At 34.8% G+C, this 13,159-nt stretch overlaps 1 protein-coding gene across 2 annotated transcripts in view; it reads left to right on the top strand.

Annotated features, from left to right (window-relative positions):
• Positions 1-13,159, top strand: part of RB1 (retinoblastoma 1) — a 218,450-nt gene that overhangs the window by 102,228 nt on the left and 103,063 nt on the right. For both annotated transcript variants that reach the window (XM_014537215.1, XM_014537214.1), the window contains exons 12-16: positions 4,918-5,034; positions 6,779-6,835; positions 7,903-7,934; positions 8,019-8,095; positions 9,103-9,299. In XM_014537215.1, coding sequence (XP_014392701.1) covers positions 4,918-5,034; positions 6,779-6,835; positions 7,903-7,934; positions 8,019-8,095; positions 9,103-9,299 — 480 coding nt within the window. The remainder of the gene's footprint in view (positions 1-4,917; positions 5,035-6,778; positions 6,836-7,902; positions 7,935-8,018; positions 8,096-9,102; positions 9,300-13,159) is intronic.

The raw sequence follows: 13,159 nt of genomic DNA, 5'->3' as shown, positions 1-13,159 counted from the left end.
TGTCCTCTTGTTGGATCGATCCCTATAGTATTATTAGTGACTTTTATTGTCTCTTGTGATGGCTTTCATTTTGAAGTCCATTTTGTCAGATATGAATATTGCTACCCTAGATTTTTTGTTTGTTTGTTTTTATTTGCATGGAAAATTTGTTCCCATTCCTTCATTCTCATCCTTTGTGAACATTTTGTTCTGAGGTGGGTCTCTTGTAGAGAGCATATACTTGGGTCATGTTTTTGTATTCATTCAGTAACCCTATGTCTTTTGATTGGATCATTTAATCCATTTATATTTAAGGTTGTTATTGGTAGGTTCTTATTTATTGGCATTTTAATAGTTTATTACTATGTTTCTCTCTGTATTTCTTCTTCTCATTACTGCAGTTCTTTAGCATTTCTTGCAGTGCTGGTTTGGTAGTGATAAACTCCTTTAGCCTTTTGTTGTCTGGGAAGCTCTTTGTTTCATCATCTACTTTGAATGATAGTCTTGCTGGATATAGAAATCATGGTTTCAGATCCTTGCTTTTAGTTCATGCCATTCCCTTCTGGCCCATAGAGTTTCTGATGAGAAATCAGCTGACAGCCTTATGGGAGCTTCTTGGTAGGTAACAAATTGCTTTTCTCTTGCTGCCTTTAAGATTTTCTCATTGTCTTTAATTTTTGGCACTTTAATTATGATGTGTCTATGTGTGGGCCTATGTAGGTTCTTGCTTGGGACTCTCAGTTCGTCCTGAACTTGTGTGACATTTTCCTTCACCAGGTTAGGGAAGTTTTCTGCCATTATTTTTTCAAATAGTTTCTCTATCCCTTGCTCACTTTCTTTTCCTTCTGTTCTCCTATGATGTAAATATTGTTATGTTTCATGCTGTCCCTCAGCTCCCTTAAGCTTTCCACCTGTTTTTTCTTTTTTTTTCTTTTTGGTTCTCTGAGTGAATGATTTTTTTCTACCATGTTTTCTAATTCACTAATCCCATACTCGGCTTCCACTAATCTGTTGTGTATTCCCTCCTATGTCTTCTTTATTAGTGCTATGTCATTCCTCATTTATGACTTTTTTCATAGTTACTATATCTTTTCTCATGCTCTTGAGCATCCTTGCCATCATTATTCAAAACTCTATATCTGATAAATTTCTTATCTCTGTTTCATTTAACTCTTCTTCTGGAGAATTCTCTTGTTCTTTCATTTGGGCTTGATTTTTTCTGTCCTGATTTTGGCTGTCTGTCTGGGTTTGTGTCATGAGTTAGATCTACTACCACTCCCAATCTCTAATGCAGGACAATGTCAGATGCTGTTTGTGCCTGGCCCTGGACACGCTGTTTGGAACTATTAGCAATTCATAGCTTGTGGCTCCCTCTGCTGGGGCTTGGTGCCTTTGGAAAGGACAAAAATGTGCACCAAGGTCTGCTTTTCCTAGCCCTGGGCCAGAAGAGGATCAAGCAAAGACTGAAAGCCTACAGAGATCCACCTCTGCCTATAGCCTAATTGTTATTTAGTCTTGATTAGCCTCAGGCTTTGGACCACAGGGAGGTGCAAGAGGTTTTCCAATATGGTGGGGCAATTTCTTCTTCCTGCAGGCTGAATGTTATTCTCTTAATGGGCCTCAGAAATTTCACAGTCTCTTAATGCACTCCAGCAATTCCACAGTGTGGGGCAAGGGGTTTTCCAATAGGGTGGGTCAGTTATCCCACCCCCACCCCCCAGGCAAAAGCTGTCTGGATGGTAAAGGTCTTCAGAGAAAGATGTCCTCTAAAGCGTGAGGGAATGAATCAGTACAGGAAACCAGGGTAGATGACCTCCAAGCTCCAATCCCAGAGCCCCCAACCCTGGACTCTCCTCACACAGCTCCAGTTCACTCTCCCATCCTTCTGCCAGAGCCCAAGGAGAGTGGCTGCATACGAAATTTTGTGTGTTGGCCCTTTACGTGGGTGCCTGTATTTCCAGCTGGCCACCCTGGCAGATAGCAAACCAGCCAGACGTTGTGTGGGCACCTTTCTCAGTTCTGCTACTCTGAGCTGGAGGACTAGATTGGGGGTTAGACCCCAGAGTTCTCAGTGGGAAGCCCCCCATTGCTGAGATATCCCTCCGGAACTTCAGCTGCTGTCTGTGGGAGCCTGGCCAGCTCTTTAGTGCCTCTACACTTCCTACCAGTCACTATGTGGTCTTCACTTTCCATCCTTGGTTGTGATGATTCTCTCCAGCTAGTCTTCATTTGATTATTTAGGATGGTTTTTCTGTATTTTAGTTGTAATTTCAGTTTAGTCCTGGGAATATGTTAGTATAGCTTCCACTTACACTGCCATTTTGGACTCTCCTGAAAGCACAATTTTAAATTAGGAAATGATACCAAGCTCAAATCTTAGTTTCATTTTTATCAGTTGATTTTTTGGGGCATAACATACATTCTAATATAACTCCTAATGATGATAATTTATGAGAGCATATGAGGCTCCTTTTTGTTTTTGGTAATTGTTTCATTTTTTTTAGTACGGTTAATAGATACATAATAACACTGTTAGTTTCAAGTATACAAAATTTTTGTTTTTGAGATAGAGACTTTTAAGACCTATTCTCTTAGCAATTTTCATATATGCAATGTAATATTGTTAACTATAGTGACCATGCTATACAGCAGGGTTGGGGAACTGGTTTTCTGCCACGGTGCCATTTGGATATTCATAGCATCATTCACAGGCCATACAAAATATCAACTTAAGCCCTAGCTGGTTTGGCTCGGTGGATAGAGCGTCGGCCTGTGGACTGAAGGGTACTGGGTTCAATTCTGATCAAGGGCGCATGCCTGGGTTGCGGGCTCGATCCCCAGTAGGGGGCATGCATTCTCTCTCATCATTGATGTTTCTATCGGATCTCTCCCTCTCCCTTCCTCTCTGAAATCAATAAAAATATATTTAAAAAATATATCAACTTAAAATTTAGCCTACTATATTTGGTCAAACATTTAATTAATTCACCCCTGATGCCTTAGCAGGGCCAGACCAGATGATTTTTGGGCGTTTTATGGCCCACAAGCCCAGTGTTCCTCACCCCTGCTGTACATTATATCCCCATGACTTATTTATTTTATACCTGGAAGTTTGTACCATTGACCTCCTTCATCCATTTTGTTCACCCCACACACCTCTGGCAACCACTATCTATTCTCTGTATCTATGAGCTTATATTTTTTGTTTTATTTATTTTTAATATTATGTATATAAATGGGGTCATAGGGTATTTGTCTTTCTGTTTGACTTGTTTCACTCAGCATAATGCCCTTAATATCCATCCATTTTGTTGCACATGGCAAAATTTCCTTTTTTATGGCTGAATATTATTCCATTGTGTGTGTATGTATGTGTGTGTGTGTGTGTGTGTGTGTGTGTGTGTATATATACACACACATATATATATTCATATATAATATTTATATATATATATATATGAATTATATATACCTGTGTATAAATATAGGGCATCACTAAAATATGTATACACATTTTAACAGCTGATAGCTCAATTTTGAAAATGAGTTGTATTTTAATAAACACTGTCTTTATAATTATTCAAAATGTGCGTATACATTTTTTGGGACATCCTATATATACACATATACCACTTTTTTTGCTTTATTCATTTAGCCATCAATGAACACTTAGATTGTTTCCATATTTTGGCTATTGTAAATAATGCTACAATGGTCATGGGGTGCAGACATCTTTTTGTGTCAGTGTTTTTGTTTTCTTTAGATAAATACCAAGTGGGATTGCTGGATATTATGATAGTTCTATTTTTAGTTTTTTTGAGAAATTTCCATTCTATTTTCATAGTGACTACACCAATTTACATTTCCACCAACAGTACATAAGTGCTTCTTTTCCTCTACATCCTCATCAACACTTGTTATTTTTTATCTTTTTTATCATAGTCATTCTAACAGGTATGAGGTTATATCTCATTGTGGATTTTGATTGGCATTTCTCTGATGATTAGCAACATTAAGCAACATTTTATGTACCTGTTAGCCATCTGTATGTCCTCTTTGGAAAAATGACTATTTAGGTCTTCTCATCTTTTTAAACATATTTGTAATACAATTTTATTTTTTAATTAAACTTATTGGAGGTGACATTGATTAATAAGATTATATAGGTTCAAGTGTACAGTTCTGTGATACATCATCTGTATATACTGTATTGTGTGTTCACCACCCAAAGTCAAATCTTCTTCCATCACCATATATTTGACCCCTTTTACTGTTTACCCCTCCCACTCTCTTCCCTCAGATTACCACTATACTGTTGTCTTTGACTATAAGTTTTTGCTTGTTTGTTTATCTTGTTTTTTCATGTGTTATTTTCAGTTTTATATCCCTCATATGGATGAAATCACATTATTCTTAACTTTTTCTTTCTGACTTATTTCCCTTAGCATGATATTCCCAAGATCCACCTGTGTTGTCACAAATGGCAGTATTTCATTTTTTCTCATGGCTGAGTAGTATTCCATTGTATATATGTACCACACCTTCTTTATCCAATCATCTATCGAAGGACACTGGTTGTTTTCATGTCTTGGCCACTATGAATAATGCTGCAATCACCATAGGGGTGCATATATCTTTGTGAATGAATGTATTCAAATTTTTCGGGTAGCTACCCAGACAAGGGGTTTCTGGGTCATATGGTAACTCTATTCTTAATTTTTGGGAACCTCCATACACTTTTCCATAGTGATTCCCACCAGCAGTGAATCTCTCCAACACTTGTTATTACTTGTCTTATTGATAATAGCCATTCTAATAGGTATGAGGTGGTATCTCATTGTAATTTTAATTTGTATTTCCCTAATTGCTAGTGAAGTATAGACAATATGTTAATTTTGATTAAAAAGTATTCTCAATATTTCTGTTTTTCTTCTTAAGAACTGCACAGTGAATCCAATGGAAAGTATCCTGAAAAGAGTGCAGGATATTGGATACATATTTAAAGAGAAGTTTGCTAAAGCTGTGGGACAGGGATGTATAGAAATTGGATCACAGGTAACTATAATATTGATTACTGTTGTTATATTTCAAATGCAACATCTGTTCAAACTGTATAAGTATTATTATGGTATTTGTCCAATAGTATAAAATACTGACACATACTATATCTCCGCTGCTCATCTATGCTGCTATTATGGAAAACTTTATGGGAAAATACCCTTCACTCCTATAAAAAACAAAAGTAAACATGCAGAAAATTTTAGAAAAAGTGTAGATATTTAAAAAAAATCAAGGAAGAAAAAGGTTTTTAAAAAATCTTTGATACTATTAAATACTATTGCACATGCTTTGACTTCTACATTTAGGAATAGTTCTGTATGCATATACTTATATGGGATGGGATTATATTGTACATGCCATTTATCAGTAATATTTTTAATATTGCTATTATTATTTCAGAAAATTTAAAACTAATATGTTGGATAAGAGTATGGGCTCTGGATCAGAACCATCTGGTTCTACCATTATAATCAGTCACTTCTCTGAAAATCAGGTGTGTTTTTTTGTTGTTTTTTAAAAAATATTTTTTATTGATTTTAGAGAGGAAGGGAGAGAGAGAGAGAGATAGAAACATCAATGATGAGAGAGACTCATTGATTGGCTGCCTCCTGCACATCAAATACTGGGAATTAAGCCTGCAACCTGGGCATGTGCCCTGACTGGGAGTCAAACTGTGACCTCCTGGTTCATAGGTCGATGCTCAACCACTGAGCTACACTGGCTGGACTGAAAATCAGGTTGTTTATTTACTGTGCTTCATTGTGACATTAATGAGGTAATACATAAAGATATATATGAAGACTGTATTCTACTATACACATTTATTTCAGTGTAGCGAGTTTATATTTCGATGCCATGAGTATTTTAAACAATTATATTTAATATTTAATTGAATTTATTGGGGATGACATCTACATAATAAAAACCCCAGTGTTCGTAATGCCTTAACGAACCAAGACTGGTCACCAGGAGGTGACTTGACGCTGCATCCCACGGCACGCCGGGTCTGGGTCTCACGCAATTTCGCGCGCTGGGCCCCTAGTTGTTTAATAAAATGATATAAGTTTCAGGGGATAATTCTATAATACATCATCTGTATATTGTGTGTTCACCACCCAAGTCAAGTCTCCTTCCATTACCATTTATCCCCCCTTTACACTCTCCTACCTGCAAAGTTCTTTTGTTTGTATATGAAATTTATGCTCATAATTTGAAATGAAGCAATATGGCTTGTGTGTGAGTGTGTGTGTGTCTGCATGTGTGTATCTCTCAAATTTGATTATTCTTTGAGCTAATGGGAACTAGTTTTTAGGTTAAAATTTTTTGCTGATAAGATCAGTGAAATTTGATTTTTGCCTTTGCCAATTTTATGGACAGAGTCTATTTTGTCATCCTGGACAGCTATCTTGAAAATACATGGTCTAGGTCACAAAAAGTATTACATTAGTATGTAAAAATAGTACTAGGCACATAACATTTTATATATATAATCTGTTGAATGATATAGACTGAAGTGGTATGAATGAAAACACAGACCTCCATCTTGATAATTTATTGGGAATGTTAGCTATCATTTATATTTAAGTGTTGAGTTTTAGACAAGCTACCTTTCCTAATCTCTTGGTAGTCATATTCCTAAGAAGGTTCAGAAATGTGTTTCAAGGAAAATTTTAAAAAGATTAATAATTGTTGTAATTTTCTAAAGTAGTGGGATATAATTATTTTTCTTTATTTATAGCGATACAAACTTGGAGTTCGGTTGTATTACCGAGTAATGGAATCCATGCTTAAATCAGTAAGTTAAAAAGAAAACAATAGAAAAAAATTTCAATGTCAACGTAAAAAAGGTTTCAGTTAAATATTTTTTTAAAATTTATTTTTGTTGAAAGTATTACAGCAGCGGTTCTCAACCTGTGGGTCGTGACCCCTTTGACGGTCGAATGACCCTTTCACAGGGGTCGCCTAAGACCATCCTGCATATCAGATATTTACATTACGATTCATAACAGTAGCAACATTAAAGTTATGAAGTAGCAACGAAAATAATTTTATGGTTGGGGCACAACATGAGGAACTGTATTTAAAGGGCCAGAAGGTTGAGAACCACTGTATTACAGATATCCCCTTTCCCCCCACTATTGACCCCCGCTCCACCCAGCTCCTGCCCCCTCCCCAGGCCTTTACCACACTATTGTATGTGTTCATGGGTTATGCATATCCTATATAATAAAAGCCTAATATGCTAAGTGTCTGGTTGTCTGTTCAACCAATCAAAGCGTAATATGCTAATGATATGTTAAGGCCGCTCAACCGCTCATTCTGATATGCACTGACCACCAGGGGCCAGTCGGCCTGTCAACCAGTCACTATGACGTCCACTGACCACCAGGGGTAGTCTCTCCTACTGGTAGGTGATCTTGCTGCTGGGGTCTGGCTGATTGGGACTGAGTGAGATGGGCCGGACACACCCTGGCCAACCTCCCGTGTCCCTCTCCAGCCCTGATTGTGCACCGGTGGGGTCCCTCAGCCTGCCCTGCACCCTCTCACAATCGAGGACCCCTTGGGAGGAGGTCTGAGAGCTGGTTTTGGCCCAATCCCACAGGCCAGGCTGAGGGAGACCACTGGTGCACGAATTCGTGCACCAGGACTAGTATTCATATAAGTTCTGTAGTTAATCTCATCCCATGTCCCTGCCTCCTTTAGATTCCTCGGTCTGTTGCATGCTTCCATGTCTCTGGATCTATTTTGTTTGTCAGTTTATTTTGTTCATTAGATTCCACATATAAGTGAGATCATGTGATACTTGTCTTTCTCTGACTGGCTTGTTTTGCTTAGCATAATACTTTTTTTTATGTGTTTTAGGAAGAAGAACGATTATCCATCCAAAATTTTAGGTAAAATTTTTTAGCTTTAGTAAAAACAATTTTTTTTAAATAGAAGTAAGTGTTTTTTAAAATCACTTTATTTTTTTCTTTTAGCAACCTTCTGAATGACAACATCTTTCATATGTCTTTGTTGGCATGCGCTCTTGAAGTTGTAATGGCTACATATAGCAGTAAGTTAAATTTTAGTAAATAAACATTTTAGTTTAATTTAAAGTTAAAAAAACTTATTGAAAGTGTGGTGTGTTTTTTGGGGGGAGATGGATGTCATTAAGGTGAAGAAATGCATATTTTAAATCAGTATAGACTGAAGAATGTAATTGGTCACAATAAGCCATTTATTTAGTTGGCTTATATTCTGAATTATTTCAGGTCATATTGGGAATGGTATTTCAGTGGGCTCCTATTTTGGGCTATTCTGAATCTAGGAAATGTACCTATTGAAATCCCTTCAAATACTTATGAGATTGTAAAATGCTAAGAGTACTAAGGAGCTGCATCCACTGATAGGAAGCACTGCTATAGATACTATGATCATGTAACCAAAGGTTGGAGCTAGAATCCACCAGATAATCAGAAAGAGGCCACTGATAGTGTTTTTTAAAAAATATATAATTTTAAACATGTATTATTTTGCAGATAAGGTTGTAAATGTTAAAAAATACTTCCTTCGCAAAAACAAAAGATTCATCTAAGGAAACAAGTACACAATAAAAGAGAAACTTAAATTTGTAAACAAATATGGAAAACTGTGAATCCTCATTAATAACCAAGAAATGCACATTTAAAAGAAATAACATTTTCTAAGCAATTAGCAAAATCTTAAAGAATCCTTTCTTTCCCCCAACCAAGTATTAATGAGACAGTTAAAATGGGTATGTTAATGCATTGCTGGATTAGATATTAAACCTGTCCCTGATATAAGTTTGGGACACTTAAACCTTTGAAAATTTGATATAAGCTAGGAACATTATATATGCACATATACTCGAAATTTCAAAAACTATACCCTGGGAGTCTTTGGGCTCCAAAATAAAAATTATGTTCTAAATAAAATTTTTTATTTAGCCTTTTATAGTGGTTTTTAATTTTTTGTTTGATAAAACCTTCCAGCCTAAAAGTAAGTAGTTTAAGGCTTAACATTTCATACCTAAGTTACATTTTTTTCTTTCATTTTTAGGAAGTACATCTCAGAATCTTGATACTGGAACAGATTTGTCCTTCCCATGGATTCTGAATGTACTTAATTTAAAAGCTTTTGATTTTTACAAAGTGATTGAAAGTTTTATCAAAGAAGAAGCCAACTTGACCAGAGAAATGATAAAACATTTAGAGCGATGTGAACATCGAATCATGGAATCCCTTGCATGGCTCTCAGTAAGTAACTAGCTAAAATAATTAAAGATATTTATGTGAATTTGGCATATCTCTTAGTGAGAGATATTAATTAAACTTTATCTCAAGAGCAAATATACAATTTAATGAATAATGTGATTTCAGTGTATAGCCCAAGAATCAAGTGGAATATTAGAATTGAGTTTTCTTTTATTTGAACTCCTTTGACCATCAGATATAGTGATTTATTTAGGAAAAGCTTTTTTTAAAGCATGGCACTTTAAAACAAAGCTGAATTCTTTAAAGTATGGAAGCAATTTATTTAAAACAGAGGTGTCATGTTTGAAAATTTAAACATCTGCTCTTAAATTTCAACAAAATGATAAAAATTTTTAGATTATCCTATTTAGATGATTTAAAAGTAGTTTTTTAGTTCAATTTAGTTGAATTTTTCTATTGTTAAAAATAGTTATAAAACCTACACTATTCTTAAGTCATCATTACTGTTTTTATAGCATTATAGATAAGGCACAAATCAGTCTCTAGGTATTCTATCTATAACATAAACTATTAAGGTTTTGTGGCATTTTTAATGTAGTAGTAGTAAAATACTTGAAGTTCTTCTATTATGTTCTTTAAATCTGCATAGTTGAGTAAAACTTTGTGAAACGTCAGATTTATAGATTAATATAGAATTGTTTTTTTTGAAACTGTGTTGCATGCTAGTATATATATATTTTTATTTATACCAGCATATAGAAATGACAATGAAAAAATTAAGACTTTAGTTACATTAGAATCCTAATCTGTACATGTAACCTTAATTTTAATTTTTTGACATTTTAAAAACTTAATGGCTAAGAGATAACTCCTTTCTTAGTGTTTGCTTATAGTATTACCATACAGACAGTGGATAGAAAAGGAGGTGAGGAGGGCAAGTTGATAAAAAGATGTTATATTGCTATCCATTAAATTTAGTAACTCCTGATAGAGGAGCTTTCACTTTATAAGAAAAGGAACAGGAGAAAATTCAGAATCTGAGAAAATAAAAGTAGCAAAAATAAATAAAATAGAGAGTGCTTTTCACAGGCTGATATGCCATCTCCTTGTAGAAACTGAAATAAACACATTTACTATATCATCTCAAAGTGACTATTCTCATTTCTTTTAGAGAATTACTTTTAATTACATCAATGCATATCTGCTATATGCCTTGCATTGGGATAAACATTGAAAGGATACAAAAAAGAAGTGGATTTTGAAAATTGTGGAGGAAATAGTAGATATTTACTGTTTAAAAATTGCTTGTGCTGCCCTAGCCAGTTTTGCTCAGTGGATAGAATGTTCGGCCCCATGGATTGAAGGGTCCCGGGTTCGAGTCTGGTTAAAGGCATGTACCTGGGTTGCAGGCTCAATCCCTGGCCCTGGTAGGGGCACGTGCAGGAGGCAACCAGTCGATGTGTCTTTCTCACATTGATGCTCCTCTCTCTCTGTCTCTTCCCTTCCCTTCCACTCTCTCTAAAAATCAATGGAAAAATATCCTCAGGTGAGGATTAACAACAACAAAAAATTGCTTGTGCTCAAGCCTATTAGTACATTTTACAGTGTCCCAGGATTCTAAACAATATTCCTTTATTTTTTGGAGAAAAAGTGACATGCTTGAACACTCCATATTACCAATGCCTAGATCTTAGAATCAGAGCAAATTTCCCTAGTCTTTTGATTCTATATCACAAGAATTACTCATTAAACTATAGATTAATAATAACATATTTAAATGTATGTAGGGGAACATTAAGTGAGGTACTACTTGCCTTGCTCCCAATAATTTAATGGAAGAACATATTTGTAATTTTTATTAGTTGATATTTATTTTTTTTATTTTTCAATTACAGTTGACATTCAGTGTTATATTAGTTTTCGGTGTACAGACATTTATATAATTTACAAAGTGATCCCCTCAATTAGTCTAGTACCTATATTATACTATATATAGTTATTACGATATTATTAATTATATTCCCTATGCTGTACTTTACATGCCATATACTTTACATGCATTTTGTAACTACCATTTTGTACTTCTTAATCCCTTCACTTTTTCACCCAGCCCCCTAAGCCCCTTCCATCTGGAAACCATCAGTTTGTTCTCTGTATCTGTGAGTCTGTTTCTGTTTTGTTTGTTTGTTTATTTGGTTCTTCAGATTCCATATAAAAGTGAAATCACCTGGAATTTGTCTTTCTCTGTCTGATTTATTTCACTTAGCGTAATGCCCTCAGATCCATCCATGTTGTCACAAATAGTAAGATTTCATTCTTTTTTATGACTAATATTCCATTGTATTATATGTACCATATCTTTATCCATTGGTCTTTTGATTGGAGCATTTAATCCATTTACATATAAAGTAATTATTAATAGTATGTAGTTATTGCCATTTTATTAGTTGTTTTCTGATTGATTTTTAACTCTTCTGTATTCATTTCTTATTCTCTTGCTCACTTTTGTTGTATGTTGGTGGCTTTCTGTAGTGTTGTGTTTGTATTCCTTTCTCTTTATTTCTTGTATCTCTCTTGTAGATTTTGGGTTTTTAATTACCAGGTGCTCCATATATATCAAGTTATGTTGATAGTCTATATTAAGTTGATGTGCTTAAGTTTGAACACAGTCTGAAATAACTACCATTTTATGTCTTTGAAGTTATTTTTTACTTATTTTCTCTGTATTTTTGTGTGTATCCCTTAATTTACTATTGTAGTTACACAGTCTTCCTACTTTGTTTTTTTAATCTTTGTATTAGCTTTCTTGTTGGTTAATGCATTGCTTTTATTATGTGTTTGCCTTTGTCAATGAGAAGTGTTTTTTTGTGATATTTTCTAATTCATATTTATTATTATTTTTTTTCCTTCTTAAAGAGGTCCCTTTAACATTTCTTGTAATACCAGTCTGGTGGTGATGAACTCCTCCAGCTTTCTCTTCTCTGGGAAGATCTTTATCTCTCCTGTGATTCTATATGACAGATGGTGAGAGTAATCTTGGTTGTAGGTCCTTGCTTTACATTACTTTGAATATTTTTTGCCAGTCTCCTCTGGCCTGCAAAGTTTCTTTTGGGAAATCAGCTGACAGTCTTTTTATTTATTTTATTTTATATTTTTCTTTATTGATTAAGGTATTACATATGTGTCCTTATCCTCCTATTGCCCCCCCCCAACCCCACCGCTCCTGCCCTTACTCCCCCTAGTGTCTGTCTCCATTGGTTGCATACAAGTCCTTTGGTTGATCTCTCCCCCTCCCTCCTCACCCTCCCCTCTCTTCCTGATCGATGTTTCTCTATCTCTGGATCTGTTTTTGTTCATCAGTTTATGTTATTCATTATATTCCACAAATGAGTGAGATCATTCTTGACTAATGTCATCAGAGGCTAGGGAAAAGCTATAGAGAAAAAACAAGGTAAGACAAAACAAAGTAAAACTAACAAAATAATAAACATAGGAGTTGATAGGGTAGAGAAAAAAAGTTCTTGATAAGATTGAAAACAAAAACCAAAAGAACATGAAGGACATGAGTAAAACTAGTATTAAGAAAATAAATAAATAAATAAATTAGAATATGATTGCATTAAATAAAAATATAGAAAAATTTCTAAATGATTTTTAGGAATAATCAAATAAATGGGCAGATATACAATCTGTATGGATGATCTACCCTCCACCTATAATATTTTTTATGTACAGTGTGAAATATAAATCATTTAATTTTTCCTTTATAGAATCAGGTATTGAAATGGTGTTCCATTTCCCACTATCATGCAGAACCAAACTGGTCATAAATCAAGGGACAATGTGATTGAGTTTGTTTATGGGAGCTCTGTTGTTACTTTTGTTTATTTTCTTATCCTCAA

The sequence above is a fragment of the Myotis brandtii genome, unplaced genomic scaffold, assembly GCF_000412655.1.
Source record: "Myotis brandtii unplaced genomic scaffold, ASM41265v1 scaffold174, whole genome shotgun sequence".
In the NCBI taxonomy this organism is placed as follows: domain Eukaryota; kingdom Metazoa; phylum Chordata; class Mammalia; order Chiroptera; family Vespertilionidae; genus Myotis; species Myotis brandtii.
The sequence above is the reverse complement of the archived record's forward strand: the minus strand, read 5'-3'. Positions and strand labels throughout refer to the sequence as shown.